Raw genomic sequence first — 20,044 nt, 5'->3', positions numbered from 1 at the left:
TTTATTAGTTGTGTCTCTAGAAACAGATTATTTTAAAACAGAATTTTTCATACAATGGATTTGGATTACAATCCTCCCAACTCCTCCTAATTCCCCCCCAAATCCCCTCCCCCATCCAGAACCACACTCTTTCGGTTTCTCGTTAAAAAACAGACCAGCATCTAATGAATAATAAAAGAATAAAATAATTAGAATAGAAACAAGCAAATCAAACAAGGACAAAAAGAACAAGAGAAGAAGACAAAGAAAAAGCACAAGAAACAGACACATTAACACACACGTTTGCACACGCAGGGATCTCATACAAACACAAAACCAGAAGCCATATTATATGCTCCAAGGTCCTGTTAGGTAAATAAACAAACAAATAAATAAATAAATAAATGAAAGAAATAAGTAAGAAATTCCCTGATGCAGCATTAAGAGACTAAGAGTTTCCCAAAGATGCCACTGAGTTCGTTTGGTTCTGGAGATCCATTTCTAGGCATGTGGCGTGGCCTACCCTTAGTTTGTTTCCACCGTGAGACTCACTTGCACAGAACTTCAGTTGGAGACGGTATCTGGGTTAGAAATGGCAGCCTGTGTCCACCTCTCCTCTCAGCTCTAGGACCCCCTCTCATGCAGACTCACGCAGGCTGTATGCACACTGCCACAGTCTCTGGGAGATCCTATGTGTGGTGGTCGTTCTGTGTTTCGAAGGCCTTGCTTTCTTCATGTCCTGCAAGCCCTCTGGCTCCTACATTCTTTCTGCCTCCTCTTCTTGCAGGGTTCCCTGAGCCCTAAGGGGAGGGATTTGATGGAGACATCCCAGCTAGGGCTGAGTGTTCCAAGGTCTCTCACACTACACATTTCTGGATGAGTTATTTAGCATTTGTGTGTGATTTTCCTCAAGGATCACATGAGGACAATGTCAATGCCTGTCTTGTAGGAAATTTGCAAAGAGGAAGTGACTACTATTTTAGCTGATAGTAAACACCTCATAAGCGTTTGCTTACAAATATGTGGTATAAGTATATTTTTGTATGTGTGAAATTTGCTTTATGTCTGAATGCATGGTTATGTGTTGTGATTCTGGATTGCTACTACACGTTTACTTGGCAGATGAATATTGTACCGCATCTTATAATCTTATATTTATGTCTAGAAAAGGAAGAATACCATACTATATTTATGTAATATGTAATCATTTGTGATGCGTGCATTAACTTATTGAATTGTGTTTTTATCTGCAAATATCCTTTTTCAATTTATCTGTCTAGCCCCCTTTCTTCTCTCAAGATTATTCATTCTTTTCATTTTGTACATCTCTGCACCCCATGGAAATCCTGCTCAGATTAAAGATTTAGTGAACAATGGGACCGTTCTTCTCATTTTTCACATCCTGGATCTCATTGCGCTCCTCTCTGCATTTTCATCTTTTGGAAACACCAAGTGAGCTAGAGAAGTTACCCGGATGATAACGTCATCGCTCAGTTCTAGGCGAGCATCACTGGCTTTGGTGTTTCTCCTCCCATCGCCCACCTGTACTTATAATGGTCTGTTTGTCCAACGCACCGCCTTGGTGGTTCTCCGGCATTCTTAGCATGTGATCACCAAGGAGCAATTTTCCTAAAAGGCCTCCATTGTCCTCGGCTTTCTTAGAATTCTTTTTGTGTTTCGTTCCCCAGGAAAGACTTTCAAAATAGCATCTGCTCATCTCATTCCTTACATCCTTTTTCTAAGAAATTCTTTCTGATGAGTTACAGTTAAAAATACCCACTTTCTCTTTCCGTCCCGAGCAAGCACATCACTTCTGGATTCTTAATATGTGAGAATTGAAAAGTTCCTCATAGAAATCAACCCCAAATTTAGAAACAGGTGAAACTTTTGCAGGGTTTATGAAGGTGAATACTCCGAGTGATAGTAAGTGAAGACTGCTGCTTTGTCCCATTTGTTACTTCTGCCTTTTTTTTTCTTTAAGAAAAGCGCACAAAGAGCTTGAGGTGTACGAAGCTGAGATTTGATGAAAATGGTATGACTGATTTCAATGTTCACTTATACATTCTCTTTTTATTCTTTGCAGTTTAACAGCAATGCTCAGGATGTCAGCTGCTTCCAGCACCTGGTTCAGGCGAACGTGAGAAACAAGAAGGTGTTGAAAGACGCCGTGAACAACATCACCGCCAAAGGGATAACGGATTATAAGAAGGGTTTCAGCTTTGCGTTTGAGCAGCTGTTTAACGTAAGTGTCGATAAGAAGCCATTGTATTTTGTCTGTTTTCAGACGTTCCGATAAAAGTCACCGATCATTGTTAAATTCGCAGACAGATTATGTCCAAAGGTAAGAGCCATGGTTGAAGGTGACAGATTGTTAGTCAATACTTGGGTTCCCAGCTCTTCATTAGAAGCTTTTCCTGTCAGTGTCCATATGGGCTGGTTGATGTGCCGAAGTAATGCGAAGGAGGATCTTGTCGCCAACATAGGCAAATGCCTTCATTAATGTTTGTACCAAAGATTGGCTTTATCGTCCTTGGAAAACAAGAGTGTGGGCCTTCCGTAGGCTACAGCAGTACATAGGGAGTAAGGCTGATGATCTCAATTACAGGAGGTTCTCAAGGACTTCGGAAGATTGCCTACTTGAATTGCATCAAATTCTACAGTGACATTAGAAGACATGGCTAGAAGAACATGGTGTATATTTTCTCACTCACTTTTATAATGATTTCATATCGAAATGCTAGTACTTTGAGTGAGTGACGGATTTGATTGGAATCCGGGACTAGAATTAACTTATTGTGCTGCTTTAGGAGGCCTTTAGAAGTTTTTAAATTATGCACCAGGTTCCCATTATACTTCTCTTAAATTACATGGAAGGCTCACATTAGACTTCTTTTAGTTAGAAGCAAGCTAGAAGGTTGACATTTTCAAAGAAGCTGAGCATTCAGAAGGTAGTGCGATCCATTTTTCTCATCATTTAGGCAAACACATTCCATAATGGTCGAAAAGCTCAGAGTCTAATTTGATGCCTCCGAGAAGTCCGGCTTGCTAAATTAAATTGTTCGTTTTAATGGCCCTCTGAAGCTAATTCATTATTCTGTGCTCAGTTCTTCGAAAGGCCTTAAAGGTTAAGAGGATTTATTGCCGGAATCGAGTCTTGCAGGATTAGAATCTATGTGACAGGTCAGGAGAGGACAGGGGCAGGGAAGGATGCTCGGGGGGGGGGGGGGGGGTAGCACTTAAGGAGGAGCCCTGGGGAGCACCGGATGAGAGACTCCTCACCAGCCTGTCATCCCAACATATAAGGCAACAGAAATAAGGCAACCAGGGAGGGGAGAACAGGAAGGCTATTTGAAAACGAAATGGAAAAGGTTAATGTGAAAAGCGTTAATCAGGTCACATGCATGTTGTTTGTTTGCTTCTGGTATAAAATGATAAAGGTTTGTAGAAAAACCCTTTATTCATGCAAACCCCAAACACTCCCCAGCGCCCGGGGAAGTATTGTGTACCAGGTGCTGTCTAAATATCACATTGTCTTACTTTTGCGGGGCTTGTATGCCTTTAGGAAAAACTAACACTAGACAAACAAATGCTGGTTGCATACAAATGAAAGTCAAGTAATATGGAGAAAATATAACCTGGAGTGTATTATAGTTTAAAACACAATGGCCTGGGGAGGTGTCTCTGACAGTAACATTTGGTGGCAGGTTTGGCTATCTTAGAGCCAACGCTGGCCTGATGCACAGCCTGATTTTAGAACACACTACTGAGCTGGCATTTTGTTTGTAGGGTGTAATATGAGCATGCTTTTTTCATATTGGTTTTCTTTTTCCTAATTTTCATTGTGGATAATTTGCATATATATGTATTTTTAACAGTATAATGTTTCCAGAGCCAATTGCAACAAGATCATCATGTTATTCACAGATGGAGGAGAAGAGAGAGCCCAGGAGATATTTGCCAAATACAATAAAGACAAAAAAGTGAGTGTTGTTTGCTAGTGTTTTAATTTTACATGTAGATGATTTTCATACAGATATTCTATAATGGTGGTGAAGCGAATTTTTTTTTCTCCAAAATGTTAGTTGTAGTTATAACATTAACACATTGATGGTGAAATGAAGCGTTTGTCGGGTAGCCAAGTACCAAGTCACAAATGCATTAGCCGGATAGTGTAGATTTATCGGTCCCATTGGATTCTCATATCACAAAAAAATAAACAAGAAGAGTATGGGGGAAATAAAACAGTTTCAGCCTTTCCTGGATGAAGCTTCATGTCTCATAATCATTAGAATTGGAGGAAGACTCGATATTCTAAAATCACCAAGACATTTCTGCCGTGTTATTTTAAATAGATGTGAAAACCGTTCACAACAGCAGTCAGACACAGCCTGCTTGCGAAGAGGAGGCTGAAGATGAACTCCTTGGTTGGCATAATAGTTTAAAGAATGCTATCCCAAAAGCCACAGACAACACAAAGATTGGCGTTTCACGATTGTAATATTCCATTTCCATGTTTGTGGTCCTCCAGGAGACACGCAGTGTAGTTATGAGGTTATACTGTGCAGAGAGTATTATTATATTACTAACCCTGTAAAGACTAGAACTGCTTCTTCTTACCGAGAGTTTACATGTACTTTCTTACTGACACTCCATATTTATAACAGACACCGATTTTCAATCGATTTTCCTAAAATGCTAAAGGATCATCTTAAAAGTCATGGGGGAAGATATAATGTCTTTCTTGTGCTTAACAAATTATACATTGACCCTAATGAAGACTACATCTATCTTCAGCCTCCAGGTGGCGGCGGCTACAGGTGTGATTTACTGGCTTTTGATTTCTCATTGGTGGACAGTTTTACTCTTTGGGAAGATTTGGCTCCATAGTAGCTCCAGTCGAGTGTTCTATAGCTATTTAATGCATGTATGTGGGTTTTTTGGGTTTTTTTTTCGTTTTGCATCTGTTAGAGAGAACTACAGGCTTGTAGAGAGAGAATCAGTCTTCTCCAGGTGTGAGTCCTTGTGAGGTTAGGCAATCTCAAAGGCCAACCCTAAACACATATGAGCAAGATTAAATTGTTTTCCCTGGCTGTATTTATAAACATAGATGTGTGTGTGTGTGTGTGTGTGTAATTATAAATAAAGAATGAGAAAACATGAACTTTAGAAGAAATGGGAGCAACCCAAGAAGAATGGAAGGGAGGAGGTGTGATGAGGAAATCCATACACACACACACAAAAAAAAAAAACTAAAGAAGCTATTTCTTTGTTGATTGCATTTTTTAATTCAAAGCATAGGCTATAATGACAAGCCAGCCTCTGGCAAACAGATAAGGAAACCATGCAACATTCTAGGAAGTGCTTGTTAGCCTCAACCAAAGGGAAGTCTGTAGTATATAACATTGGTTAACTTTGACATCATGTTTAGTGAGCTAAGCTCTTCACAGACACACATGCAAATAAGTGGATATTATATGTTTGCACATACATGAGAAATCTGCAGGAGTCATGAAGTTGCAGGGACTGGAGAAAGGGGTGGATACCGATCTCATTTCCACTGTGTGGGCACCCAGTTAAAGTTTTACAAACTGACTCCATGGAGGTGCATTGCAACACTATAACTGTAAGAAAATATATTTCGTTTTTGAGTTAGATATGTTTTTATTACTCCTTTGAGTTTTGGAGATTATAATATAATTGCATCCTTTTTGCCCTTCTGTTTCCTAAGGGAGGATTGTGAAAGAGGGGCTGGAAAGATGGTAAAATCCAGAAGCTGAGGGAACTTGCTTAGTAATGGCAGATGCTGCACTTATAATGTTTCCACACGGCCGCTCAAACATGAGCTGGAAGTATGTCTGCCTAAAAGGGAGCTGAGGGTGTGTCTCGTGCAGGGTGCTTTTACCACAATCACACAAAATTAAATATATAAATACTATAAGGTCTTCAAGTTTTGTAATATTTAAAAAAGAACCCCAAGAACTACCATCTTAATTGTACTTTTCCTCTGGGCCTCTTGTGGCATTAATATGGCCAGTGAATGCTTCATTTAAATTCCTTTCCCATCATGATGACTCAGAAGTCATTCACGGCAGCCCAGGTAGGTGTGATGGAATTGTCTGGACCACTGATGGATGTGTCTCTGGGTGCACAGCACAGCTGAATGAAGCCAAAAGCTTTGAGAATTAGAACAAAATGTTTGGGTTCTTTTTAAGGAATGTCCTACTCTTGGGAATCAATCTACCTGATTAGAGATAGGCAGAGATTTAAAACCAAATCCATGTTAATCTCCAGGAGCAGCTGTTCCAAATTAAAACACAATTACTTTCTAATCTTTACCTGCAGAAGTGACATTCCTTGGGGCTCACCCATGTGTGTGAGACCTCCTTAAAAATGGTGCCAAAACTAGAATGAGCTCCACCGACGAGAACAAACAAATGAGCAGGGAGAGGAAAGCCAGACGCACAGTTGAAAGATAATTTCCAGGACTAGGGAAAAAAAATCAAACATATTTGCTTTTCTTTGGAATGGCAACGATGGCTTGATTGGCGATGCACCCTTCAGACTGCCTCTCCAGGTAGAAAAGAATTCTCTCATGGTTTACTGAGTTTTCAGAATTTAATCTTATAAAGAAGGCAATCAAAATTAATATAGCAAACATTTTTGAAGTATCTAAAAATATTAAAACATGCACGTGAAATCATTTTTAAAGTAAGGAATGTTCAGCTAATATCAGAATATCCATTGTTGCAATTTTTCAGCAGTTCGCTTGTAAATGTGAGGAGAGCTCTTTCCTGCATTGCTACTGCATCTAAACAGAAAGTTGCTTTCTGCCATCTGTAAAAGTCTACACCAAGTCCCAAGTGTCTCAATATGCATTGAGGTTTTAGAGTTTTTAAAAAAATAATCTTTTTTAACTGACAGAAAAAATGCACAAAAAATAATTCACTTCATTCCCGACTTTCTTCGCTCCTTCCTTCTCTATCAGGCAAAATTATAGCCTCTGTAAGGAATTGTTCTGATATAAGTAATGAAGGCTGTTTAGCTCATAAAATATTGAATGTCATTTACCAGTTACATTGCTTCTAAAATCTTTTTAGATATTTTTGCACTTTCAACCAGTTCTAAGCGTTAAGCTTTGGAATAAAAACATATACCTTTGTTTATAGATCGCAGTGTGGTTTACGCCAGAGTCAGGTTACAGTTGAAACGATGACATACTAGCCTGCCCTATGGAGGAGTTATCAATTTCAATGGGATGTTATGTGCAGGGTGTGTGTGTTTGGGTATGTGTGTATATTTTTGTGTCTGAAATCATTTGTTTCTCATTTATTTCTCTCAAAATAAAATTAGTATTGGCCATTTATTCTCTACTCTAATAAAATACCTGGCTACATTTGGTTCAAATTTGAGGAATATCACTTTTGCAAGTTTTAGATTTTAATTTAATGTATAAATAAATCTTATACCAAATAAAATTCTTACTGGGGTACCAAATATATAATATAACACAAAAACTTTAGATATATAAAGTGCACTTGAACTATGTTTTAAGCTTAATTATATCCTGTCATCCAAGAATCTTTCATAGTTAAAACGTTGCTATGAGTGGTATTGGTCTTGCTGTTTCCATGGCTGCCAAGTGCTTTGACGAAAGCTCGGTTTCATATATTGTCCTCAGAGCGACCTCTGCCAGCTTCTCTCAAATGGTCTGGTCACCTCAGTGTCCTTTGCTGTGTGTTCAAGGCACCTTCTTTCTGTTTCACTTCCATGACCCCCAGTGACCACTTGCATTATATCCTGATGTTGCCTGAGCCTTTATTTATCCTAGAAGCTGTGTGAAGTAAGGTGATATAAATTCATAAGTCTACTAAGGATTTCATAGCCAATCACAGAGTGTTTGACTCAGAGTAGTCTCTCAGTTTTTAAGAGTATGGCGTGTATGTGCATACTGAATATACTTCTAGAATAGGATATCATCACAGATAGCAGAAAACGTTCAGTAGACTTCTAACTCATGAAGTGGATGCCGTTCAATGTTCCCTTGTGATCGGAGCTTTTAGTAAAAATACTGTTTGCACTCCTCCATGTCTCTTCTTCTGAAGGCAGGGAAGGCTGTGTTGTTTGTGCTGATGGTGTTTTTAACTCTCATCTGTCCAGTACACAGGTTCCTTTAACAGCGCATCATCAGCACTGGTAAAGTACTTTTTATTATTCAGGAAGAATTTATTATATCCAAAACCAAGAAGGTCTGAGTCACTCTCTTGCTTTCTGACGTCAGCTAGTGATAGTCTTAATAGGACAACAGATGTTTTGGAAATCCATTGTTGCTATAGCTTAGTCCTACATTATAAGGGACAGTAAGTGTATTCAGAGAAATTCAGATGTGAACCCCAGTACTGCATTTGCATTAATTAAGTAGAACCAGCTTTGGGTCAAAAGGTAGAGCCAGCAACTACTGGACAAAAAGTAATCAGAGAGTCAGAGGGAGTGAGTCTGGAAGATGGATAGAGAGATGCACAGGAAGTAGTAGGGAGGGACTTTGAGTGTGGCAGTCGCTTTTAGATTGGCGGAGTGGAAAGACGCGCTCTTTCTGAGATGCCTTGACCTCTATGAGCCTAGTAGGTTTTCACCCCAGCCTCTGATTCCAAGTCTCATAGATAAGTAGGATGATAGAGATTTAGTTAAAGACTACATTTGGGGGCAGAGGTAGGAGTTGGATCTGGCCATGCCTGAGAAGCCGAAGCCGGCTGGTAACTGCAGAGCCACAATTACCACAGCAAAAGAGGGACTGAGAAGTCTTCCTTCTAATTCAATAATACGAGGTGAATCATCACACCAGGCAGCAGGGCTCCAGTCTAATCCCAACACATGGGCCTGTGCTGTGCATGCATCTGCAGGGTACATGAGGGAAACATCAGCCTGTTTGAGATGGTAGCTGTCGACCCTCTATGACAACTGCATGCTGTTTTCCTGTTGAAACACTTGTTATGTTATTGACTTGGTCATATTCAACAGGCATTAATCAAATGTTTCTGTCAGACCTTCGGAACCGAAATGGGTTTAACATAGGCATACATTGTGCCATATACATGGCATTGGCTGCGTAGCATTGGAGTTTGCGGCTATGTAGAATAATGCTCCTTTTAGCCCTTTTGAGTTCTTGACGTAGGAAAGGCGTGCAACCTGCTTTGGAGAGTGAACTATGGAAGTTAGACTCTCTGCAGCCTTCTAGACAATAGTGTAGTCATGGCCGTCTCATCCCTACAGCTGAGGCTCCACAGCTCATGAGTTCGTAAAGACTTCACACGCAGTACTTTCTTTCCAATTGGAGTACTCACGTGACGAAAGCATCGCCACCATCGTCTTCATCGCCACACTGTTGAGATAGGACAGCCAAAATAAGAGACATCAAACAGGTTTTTTTTGAAAATCAGATAAGTGTGAGAGTCAAGAACTGAAATTATCTGTCGTCTAACTCGGACAGCCTCATATAGAATCTTCCTTGCTTGACGTCCATCAGTACCTCTCCTCTGGCCAGCCAAGGATAGTCATTCGCCCACCCGGGAGCCTTGCTCCTGCCCATACAGCCTGGCAGTATCGTCAGCAGGGATGCTCCTGGCCTCTGTAGGCGGGCTGCCGTCAGGATGGATTGTCGAATCTATGCAGGCTACACGTACCTTTCAGATCCTTGTGTTTTAGGAAATCAATTCATATGACCATGAATTCAGACTTTATTTATTGCCTAATGTTATAGAAGTAGAAATGCGGGCTCTTCAAGGGCCCTGTGTTTAAACATGTGTGTGGATTGTGGAACACACTGTAGCAGTTTCCTAAAGGTTTTCAGTCCAGTCCGGTATTTTGCTAGGCTAAATACCAAAAGTTTGAGTTCCCAGAGTGGGTTAATAAAATCCATCTCAGATACCGCCTTTTCTCACATGTTTCGATAGCTAAAGTTTTTGTTTTAGTTTTACTGGCTCCCCTTCTTCATAGATTCATCTACATTATTCTTTGGAGACTTGCCTATTGTAAATTAAACTTGAACTCTGGGTAACTGATAATTGTTGGGGTAACAGTTTCCAGTAACTGGATTCTGCTGGGAAGAAAATTTCTTTTTTTTTTTTTTTTTTATTTTATTTTTTTTTTTTAATTTATTTATTTATTAAGGATTTCTGCCTCGTCCCCACAACCGCTTCCCATTTCCCTCCCCCTCCCCCGATCAATTCCCCCTCCCTCATCTGCTCGAAGAGCAATCAGGGTTCCCTGACCTGTGGGAAGCCCAAGGACTGCCCACCTCTATCCAGGTCTCGTAAGGTGAGCATCCAAACTGCCTAGGCTCCCACAAAGCCAGTACGTGCAGTAGGATCAAAAACCCACTGAAATTGTTCTTGAATTCTCAGTATTCCTCATTGTCCGCTATGTTCAGCTAGTCCGGATTTATCCCATGTTTTTTCAGACCTAGGCCAGCTGGCCTTGGTGAGATCCCAATAGAACATCCCCATTGTCTTAGTGTGTGGGTGCACCCCTCGTGGTCCTGAGTTCCTTGCTCGTGCTCCGTCTCCTTCTGCTCCTGATTTGGACCTTGAGATTTCTGTCCGGTGCTCCCGTGTGGGTCTCTGTCTCTGTCTCCTTTCATCGCCTGATGAAGGTTAATATTCCTGAGGATGCCTATGTGTTTGTCTTTGGATTCACCTTCTTATTTAGCTTCTCTAGGAACATGAATTATAAGCTCAATGTCCTTTATTTATGGCTAGAAACCAAATATGAGTGAGTACATCCCATGTTCCTCTTTTTGGGTCTGGCTTACCTCACTCAGGATAGTGTTTTCTATTTCCATCCATTTGTATGCAAAATTCAAGAAGTCCTTGTTTTTTACTGCTGAGTAATACTCTAATATGTATATATTCCATACTTTCTTCATCCATTCTTCCGTTGAAGGGCATCTAGGTTGTTTCCAGGTTCTGGCTATTACAAACAATGCTGCCATGAACATAGTTGAGCATATACAAATCTATCAATGTAATCCACCATATAAATAAACTGAAAGAAAAAAACCATATGATCATTTCACTAGATGCTGAAAAAGCATTCGACAAAATTCAACACCCCTTTATGATAAAGGTCTTGGAGAGAATAGGGATACAAGGGTCCTACCTAAATATAATAAAAGCTATTTACAGCAAGCCAACAGCTAACATTAAATTAAACGGAGAAAAACTCAAAGCCATCCCACTTAAATCAGGAACACGACAAGGATGTCCACTCTCGCCATACCTCTTCAATATAGTGCTTGAAATTCTAGCAATAGCAATAAGACAACATAAGGAGATCAAGGGGATTCGTATTGGAAAGGAAGAAGTTAAGCTTTCGTTATTTGCAGATGATATGATAGTGTACATAAGCGACCCCAAAAATTCTACCAAAGAACTCCTACAGCTGATAAACAGCTTTAGTAATGTGGCAGGATACAAGATCAACTCCAAAAAATCAGTTGCCTTCCTATACACTAAGGATAAGGAAGCAGAGAGGGAAATCAGAGAAGCATCACCTTTCACGATAGCCACAAATAGCATAAAATACCTTGGGGTAACCCTGACCAAGGAAGTGAAAGATCTACTTGACAAGAACTATAAATCTTTGAAGAAAGAAATTGAAGAAGACACCAGAAAATGGAAAGACCTCCCTTGCTCTTGGATTGGGAGGATCAACATAGTAGAAATGGCAATTCTACCAAAAGCAATCTATAGATTCAATGCAATCCCCATCAAAATCCCATCAAAATTCTTCACAGATCTGGAGAAGACAATAATCAACTTTATATGGAAAAACAAAAAACCCAGGATAGCCAAAACAATCTTATACAATAAAGGATTGTCTGGAGGCATTACCATCCCTGACTTCAAACTCTATTACAGAGCTACAGTATTGAAAACAGCTTGGTATTGGCATAAAAACAGAGAAGTCGACCAATGGAATCGAATAGAAGACCCTGACATTAACCCACAAACCTATGAACACCTGATCTTCGATAAAGGAGCTAAAAGTATACAATGGAAAAAAGAGAGCATCTTTAACAAATGGTGCTGGCAAAACTGGATGTCAATCTGTAGAAGAATGAAAATAGATCCATATCTATCACCATGCACAAAACTCAAATCCAAATGGATTAAAGACCTCAATATCAGTCCGAACACACTGAACCTGATAGAAGAGAAAGTGGGAAGTACTCTACAGCACATGGGCACAGGAGACCACTTCCTATGTATAACCCCAGCAGCACAGACACTAAGGGCATCATTGAATAAATGGGACTCCCTGAGGCTGAGAAGCTTCTGTAAAGCAAAGGACACTGTCACTAAGACAAAAAGACAACCCACTGACTGGGAGAAGATCTTCACCAACCCTGCTACTGACAAAGGTTTGATCTCCAAAATATATAAAGAACTCAAGAAACTAGACCGTAAAAGGCTAATCAACCCAATTATAAAGTGGGGCACTGATCTGAACAGAGAATTCTCAACAGAAGAACTTCAAATGGCCAAAAGACACTTAAGGTCATGCTCAACTTCCTTAGCGATCAGGGAAATGCAAATCAAGACAACTTTGAGATACCACCTTACACCTGTCAGAATGGCGAAAATAAAAAACACCAATGATAGCCTTTGCTGGAGAGGTTGTGGAGAAAGGGGTACACTCACCCATTGCTGGTGGGAATGCAAACTTGTGCAACCACTCTGGAAAGCAGTGTTTCGGTTTCTCAGGAAATTCGGGATCAACCTACCCCTGGATCCAGCAATACCACTCTTGGGAATATACCCAAGAGAGGCCCTATCATACAACAAAAGGAAGAAAATTTCTTAATGGCCTTAAACAGCTAATCCTGTGGGTTTGGAAAGCTCTTAATTGAAGAAAAGTATTTCAGATTTCAACAAACAAGACAGAAGATTTTACAAAATGCTTTAGCAGAAGTGAGAATTGTAGGATAAAATTATAAATCAGGAGTATATATTTTATTATATATTTATCTATTTTTCACGGTACTCATGATTGACCCCAATGTCTCACGCAGCCAGGCAAACGCTGTACTGTTGGGTCATTGTTATATTTTAAAACACAAAATTTGGTGTTTTTTTAAAGCCAATAGTTTAGGTTTTTAATTACTTTGGAGCTATTGGAATTATAATATTTTGTTCAGAGAGATATCAGTGTTTTAAATTGTATTTATTTTTGACTTTATATATACATGTGTGACGGGCAGAGGTGAGAGTCACAACATTAGGCATACGTGTGGAAGGAGGGCGGAGGACATGTTTGTGGCGTCATTTCTCCTCTTCTGTCTTTCCATGAGTCTCAGCAGTTCCGTTCCTCAGCATGGTTGCTTCGGATTGCAAACCCCTCCACCTGCTAACCTATCCCACCTGCCCAAAGAAGCAGATCCCTAAACAACTGAGGGTAAAATACGCAAATTTACAAACCATAAAGCCCCATTTGAATTTGTTTAATTTTGTTACAAATGCTCTTCCCGTTGATACTTCTCTGCTTATCACGTATGGCCGAGTCAAGAACGAGGCAAATAAGTTACATATTATGTTTACTTGACATTTTTATTCAACTAGAGAAAATATGTCTGTGCAATGCAAAAATAACAACGACATAAATTTGCCATGATAAAAACAACCTAAATTACAAAGTACACAGTGCATACCAGGGTCCCCTGGCTCCATTCTTCCCACGTTACCCTCGACTGACTTCTATGAGAGCTGACAGCAGAGTTGTTCTCGCGTCCCTCCGGAGAGCCGAGAGCGCACACTTGACCCTTCATTCTTTCCTGATTTAACCGTCATCAGACGCACACAATACACTGCCGTAGAGGTCAAGTAGTACAAGCTTGGAACGGTTGAAGCTGGACTTTATTCTACGCCATTTTCTCACATCATTCTTGGACTCCGATTTTTGGGCAATCTCTGTGAAGTCGTGTATGATTGTGTATGTTTCAAATGTGTCCTGATGGGGAAGATTTCCATAACACTGGTTGAGGAAAACTTAACCGATTTGTCTAAGCACGGTTCACTTTGAAAATTGACACTGTGCATCTGTTGATGCCTGAACCGACCATATGATTAGAAATAGTCTCCTGGCCCGAGTCACAGAATTCACTTTCCTCAAAAGCGGAGATGGCACAATATGGACACAGCATCGTGTGAAGAATTTGCCTGCATGTTCAGATGAAGCATTTAGCTCCTCTGACTACATCTTTAAAATTGAGTTTTTTATATGTAGCTGTATGCATACATATGTATCTGTACATATACATATGTATCTGGATGTATACATAGTTTTATGTAATATACACTAACAATATATTATTTCCAGTTATTATTATTATTATTATTTCAGAGCAATTTGCTCTGAAATTCACATTGTACAGCTTTCAGGTAATCACTCCATTTCTCAAAAATCTTAAATTTAAAGATGTGATGAGACTGAAAACATTCAGACACTATGCTGGTTGAACAGGATACACACACACACACACATATACATATATATGAATATATTATACATATATAAATATATGGTGTAGTAACAGTCAATGAATTGAAGACGTCATGAATTTGAAGGATAGCAGAGGGGGCATGTGAGGTAGTTTGGAAGGATGAAAAGAATGGGCAAAGTGTAATTCTTAAAATCACAAAAATATGTGGAGTTTGGCCGGCTCTGCATTTTGGAGTTAGTTCCTAGAAGCTCCACTGGGTGGCAGCAATACAGTATAGAAAGGGAAGCATGGAGCCAGGAAGTCCAACAGAAGCCAGAGCACAGAGCTCACCCTTGTTACCCTTATGAGCTACAACATGTGGATACTAAGGTTCACAAAATCAGAATTCCCCATACATAGTTAGGTAGGAATATGTTGAAGACAAACAAATACAGCAATGATATTTTATTCGAACAGTCTCTTAGGGAAAATAGTTTTACCTTTTTACAACTTTTATATCCGTTTTTCATCGTAATGTAAGGAATGTGTATGATGCTCAGTTTTGAGGACAAAGTTCTTCTCTAGTATACAGTTTCAAACTTTATAAGATGACTTTTGATATGCAGATATGGAGATAGTGTGCTATCTCCATAAAACTAAGTACAAAATAAGCACCTTGGATATGATAAATTTTATAAATCTGTGATAAGTCAGAATTATATATTCTTCTACATTTTACAAAGTTGGAATTTGTAATTCTCAACATTTTAGTAACTGCTGGAAGGAAATATTCTGGACCAAATAGCGCTGTCATGCATGTCTGCAGCAAGGCAAAAATAGTGCAGAAACTTAACATTTATATAACAGGCAAATGGCCGAACTATTGGAAATAAATCTGCAAGCACCAGGTAAAATGAAGAATGGTGAGGGAAAGAGAAGCATAGACCATTTCAAAATGATCAACTGTCACAGAACGTGCCCCTTTCCTTCATTCTGAGCCGTGGGCGCCACCTGAGCAGCCAGGAAAGTCAGGTAAAGTCACCCCGGCCAAACAAATAAGGCCCTAGTCATTCTGCTGCTTTCCTTCTTCAAAGTGAAATGTTTATTTGCATTGCTTGAAGGATAACATCAGTCGAAATAATCACACAGCGTGGGTCTAAGTGTGGGCCCCGTGTTATTAGAAATATAATTCACTCGGCCTAATTCCTCCACTTCTTCACGCTGAACAGGATCCTGTGGAAAGTATTTTGCCTTAATAGTGTGGTAACAGGAGGAACTGGATATAGCTGTGCATTAATTGAATCTGTGAGGTATGCCCACGTGCAGATTCCTCAGGGCACCCCAGATAAACCGCATTACTACTCGGGGTGGTCAACCTTTGAAAAATATTTCTGTTAGGGTTAGCTCAGCTCTGTGAGTGGTAAAACGTGGAAGTAGACAGACTCCCAACTGACTCAGCTGAAACGAAGCACTGGTTCTTGCGAAGGGAGTGAGAGTAGGCAGGAGCGAGAGGGTACGAGCTTCTCCTAGGTTTCATCTTTGTTCGTATAATTTGTAAGTGACTAAAATTCAAGTGTGAGCCAAGTATCAATAGAAGACTTGTAACCTGAGGCAGGACCAAGGCAAGTATGAGGCCAGATGGAGTTACATAGCATGAGCCTTTCTCCAAATGCACACAGCAAACCGATGTGACCACACATGACCTCATATACTATACTAACTGAGGCAAACCTGGGTGACTTAAAGTGTGGCCTAGATAAAACCTTGCAAGGGAACTAGCACCGTCCTAAGCATGCCTTTGACAGCAGGGATTGTCATAGTATTTGTAGCCCAGACCAACAGAAGAAAGAAATGTGAATTTTATTTATTCATTTATTTATTTATTTGAGATTTGTGCTCAAAATCCAGGTGCCAAACAGAACAAAGAAATTGTCTGTCATAGGAGCTGGGGTTTAGGTTTGAGCTGGGCTTAGGTTTGAGAAGTCTCAAGCTCATATATGGGGGTCTGAATTCAGAACCCTACTACCTACTTAAAAAGCAGGGCACGGCGGAACACGTGTGTAATCCCAGCAATGGGGAGGCCGGAATGAAAGGAGTTCTCGGGGCCTTGATGTACAAGTCAGTCTAGCCAGTGGGCTTCAGGTTCAGGGAGAACCCCGTTCCCTAAACTAAGATAGAGAACTGGAGGAGATGCTTGATGCCAATCTCTGGCTACCACACGCATGCTCACACAGGTGCTTGGGACATCGTGCCCCCAGGCACCCACAATGGCCCCTTCGATTGAATTAATGAAGGAACAAGTGAACAGACAACAACAAAGCAGCTAGCAGCTTAAATATGTAGCAAAGCCAGCCATGTTTTCCAGTGAATGAGTGCTATTAAACCACAATCTTAAATATTGCCACAGTCTGAAAGTAGAAAAGCCAGCGCTAAATGTCCTTTTCCCCAGTCACAACAGAAGCCATGAGCTCCTGTATCTATTTGCATAGCTAATTGCCTATGCGATAGGGAAGAGGCATTGCTGTGGTTGAATAGGTAGGTGCGACCTTTATTCAGGCAGAAAGGGGGAACTGAGTTGCTCCCGCAGGAAGCACTTCTTATAAAGGACACCACAGTCACTGTCCGGGCACTGAGCTTGGAGATTTGGTGCAGGATGCCATAGTGCTGATCCCACTGTGGCATTCAGGGTAGGCTCCATGGTCTCCCTTTAGTGCTTGCTCACCACCTCTACAGGCTTTATGTTAGACTGACTTTATTAACTTCCCTGCCTGAATGTGCTTTTATTAGTTTCTGCTTCAGCAATTTTGTTTTGCTGTTCAGTTGAATTTTACTCCACCGATTTTTCAATTTCCTTAGGTCCGTGTGTTTACGTTTTCTGTCGGGCAACATAACTATGACAGAGGACCTATTCAGTGGATGGCTTGTGAGAATAAAGGTAATAGATCTATTTTTCTTGAGCATGTTTTATTAGAATATAAAATACTTCGATAATTATTGTTAGAACAAAGAAATTGTCTGTCGTAGGAGCTGGGGTTTAGTAAAGTGTAGTCGTCCCAACCACCCCGCTCGGCGAGTTTACACCCAAAATAATCACACGGAAATTGTATTCACTTAAACACTGCCTGGCCTCTTATTTTTAGCCTCTTATTGGCTAACTCTCACATCTTGATTAACCCATCTCCATTAATGTGTATCTCCACTTGATTATGGCCTACCGACATGAGTCTAACCAGCGACTGTCTCCAGCAGGAGAACCATGGCGTCTGCCTGTCTGTCCTCCTTCCCAGCATCCTGTTCGGTCTACTCCACCTATCTAAATTCTGCCCTATCAAAAGGCCAAAGCAGTCTCTTTATTCAACCAATGAAAGCAACACACAAGCAGAAGCACCTCTTACACCATTCAAGTATAACTAAACTGTATGGAATAAGAATTAGATTCTGAACTTGCTTTCTAGAAAAAAAAAATACAACAAACTCTGAGATTAGCACTGCATTAAAACATATTCAAACATCTGATCCTAATATTGTGAATTGATGAAAGCATGCAAGATATTTAAAGATGTATAGCATATTCCTTCTCTAAATGACTGGATTACTGTTTTTGAAAACAATCTCATACTTTTCCTCAATATTCAAATTTCATGCAGTGAACTATTTTTTTTTGTACTCAGAAAAAAAAAAGTCTTTTGAAGAATAAACTGTTATATTAACAGAAAAGAGAACCTGAACACATCCCAAAACTTATGTTAAGGAAAGCATGTGCATATGCTAATTATGTGTCTGTACCTTTAATAGTTTATCTAGTGAAAGGGAGTTTGACAGCTCCTGTTTCCTTACTGGTTTGTAGAAGTTAAAGTTATTTTATACTACCTAAGAAATAAAGTAAAATTAATCATAAATCCCCTAAAGTTGTTGACAGTATTCACTAATCAATATTTTTCAGAATTTAACATTTGTATTTATATTTTAATGTAAATCTTTATATTATTTCATTACGCACATTAGAAGGAAAATAACCTTTTCCTCCTATGAAAAAAACATAAATCTATTTTATTGATATTTATTGTAAGTGTGATATTTACAAATTATAATTTGTATGTGAATTTTAGGTTATTATTATGAAATTCCCTCCATTGGTGCAATAAGAATCAACACTCAGGTATGGTTATCTAAAAATACTTATACTCTTTTTTCAACGTTTAGGATTACTTTCCTGGAAATAAAAAGAGATTGTCCTGGTTTTATTAGTTCAGTCCGATGAGAATAATTGTGGAAAAAAAGATTTACATAATTTATATTTTCACCCAGTACTGGCTAATGTGGTATTTATTGATTTTATATCCTTAAATATCTAAAGCCTAGGCAAACATATAGTATATATATATATACTATATATATATACTATATATATAATTGTAGTTTGTTATTCTTAGGTATTAAAAAGTCATAGAAAATGGATAATATGAAATTTATTAATAATCTCATGTAATTTTTATTCAATTGTAAGTCACATATAACTTTCTCAGCCATATAGAACACTAATAGTAATTATTCTGGGCAAGTGATCTAAACCCTGCATAGGACTGAGATTTTTCCCACAATTCCTCCAGGTCTATATACCTATTTATTTACATAAAACTGCAGTAAGATGACTTTATAACACTGTTGATTTGAGAGAAAAAGCATACTGTTTACACAACATTTTGTAGAATTCTGCAATTTTATTTAAATATTTTCATTTTGAAATATTCATAAATTACAATTTAGAGATCATGGCCCAATTTGAAGCACCAGCAATAATGCCCAAAATAGCTGTTAAAACTGAGCATAAATAGCTTGGCCTCCTGGAAGTACGCGCTGACCCCCCGAGGGTTGAGATGAAGCAGCAGGGAATGTAAGCCTGGTGTCTGGATTTGGCACATACCACAGTTATTTTTTTGATATGTTTAAATGCAGTTTTGAATTCCATCCAAACAATCTGTTATGTGAAAGCAAGTATGTGGCTGCTTTATCATTTCAAATTTGTGCCATTTCGCACATAAATCACAGAGCCTTAGATAGTTTAGATCAACATGGAGCGATTCATAATGAATATATTTCACTTATCATTGGCTGTACTTTGAGGAACAATGTTCTGATTGGTACTAGAAAAAACCTGGAGGAGATATATACTATAAATAGGTACTATTGATCCAATGTATACAAACAAACCATTTAAGGATAATCCTAGATGAAAATTATAGAATGCCCCAACTAGGACAGATATACTCTCAATAATTTGGTTCCATATTCATTTTCAATTTTTCTCTTTGAAGGTTACTTTGAAGTAACATTTGTTTGTTCTGTTGATGGTTTACAACCTTTTTTTTTGTATAAATAGGAATATTTGGATGTCCTGGGAAGACCCATGGTTTTAGCAGGAGACAAAGCGAAGCAGGTGCAATGGACCAATGTGTATCTGGACGCGCTGGTAAGAGGCTGGGCTTCTCCGCCGGAAGCTGTCATGGGAAGAGCACATGGCTGACTTTTCCTCTCTCTGGGTGGCGTTTCCCTTTTCCTTTTCCCTGATCCTTTCTTTCTAAAATCTACTCT

The 20,044-nt window shown here is 39.3% G+C and overlaps 1 protein-coding gene across 7 annotated transcripts in view; it reads left to right on the top strand.

Annotated features, from left to right (window-relative positions):
- LOC121459135 (voltage-dependent calcium channel subunit alpha-2/delta-1) overlaps positions 1–20,044 on the top strand; it is a 427,825-nt gene that overhangs the window by 345,559 nt on the left and 62,222 nt on the right. For all 7 annotated transcript variants that reach the window (XM_041668668.1, XM_041668666.1, XM_041668667.1 and 4 more), the window contains exons 11-15: positions 2,063–2,221; positions 3,855–3,959; positions 17,309–17,387; positions 18,562–18,611; positions 19,833–19,922. In XM_041668668.1, the coding sequence (XP_041524602.1) occupies positions 2,063–2,221; positions 3,855–3,959; positions 17,309–17,387; positions 18,562–18,611; positions 19,833–19,922 (483 nt within the window). The remainder of the gene's footprint in view (positions 1–2,062; positions 2,222–3,854; positions 3,960–17,308; positions 17,388–18,561; positions 18,612–19,832; positions 19,923–20,044) is intronic.

This window comes from Microtus oregoni, unplaced genomic scaffold (genome assembly GCF_018167655.1).
Source record: "Microtus oregoni isolate MIOR12 unplaced genomic scaffold, Mior012 000018F_ref0000195, whole genome shotgun sequence".
Taxonomy (NCBI): domain Eukaryota; kingdom Metazoa; phylum Chordata; class Mammalia; order Rodentia; family Cricetidae; genus Microtus; species Microtus oregoni.
Note: the sequence above shows the minus strand (reverse complement) of the source record. Positions and strands in the feature narration are given on the sequence as shown.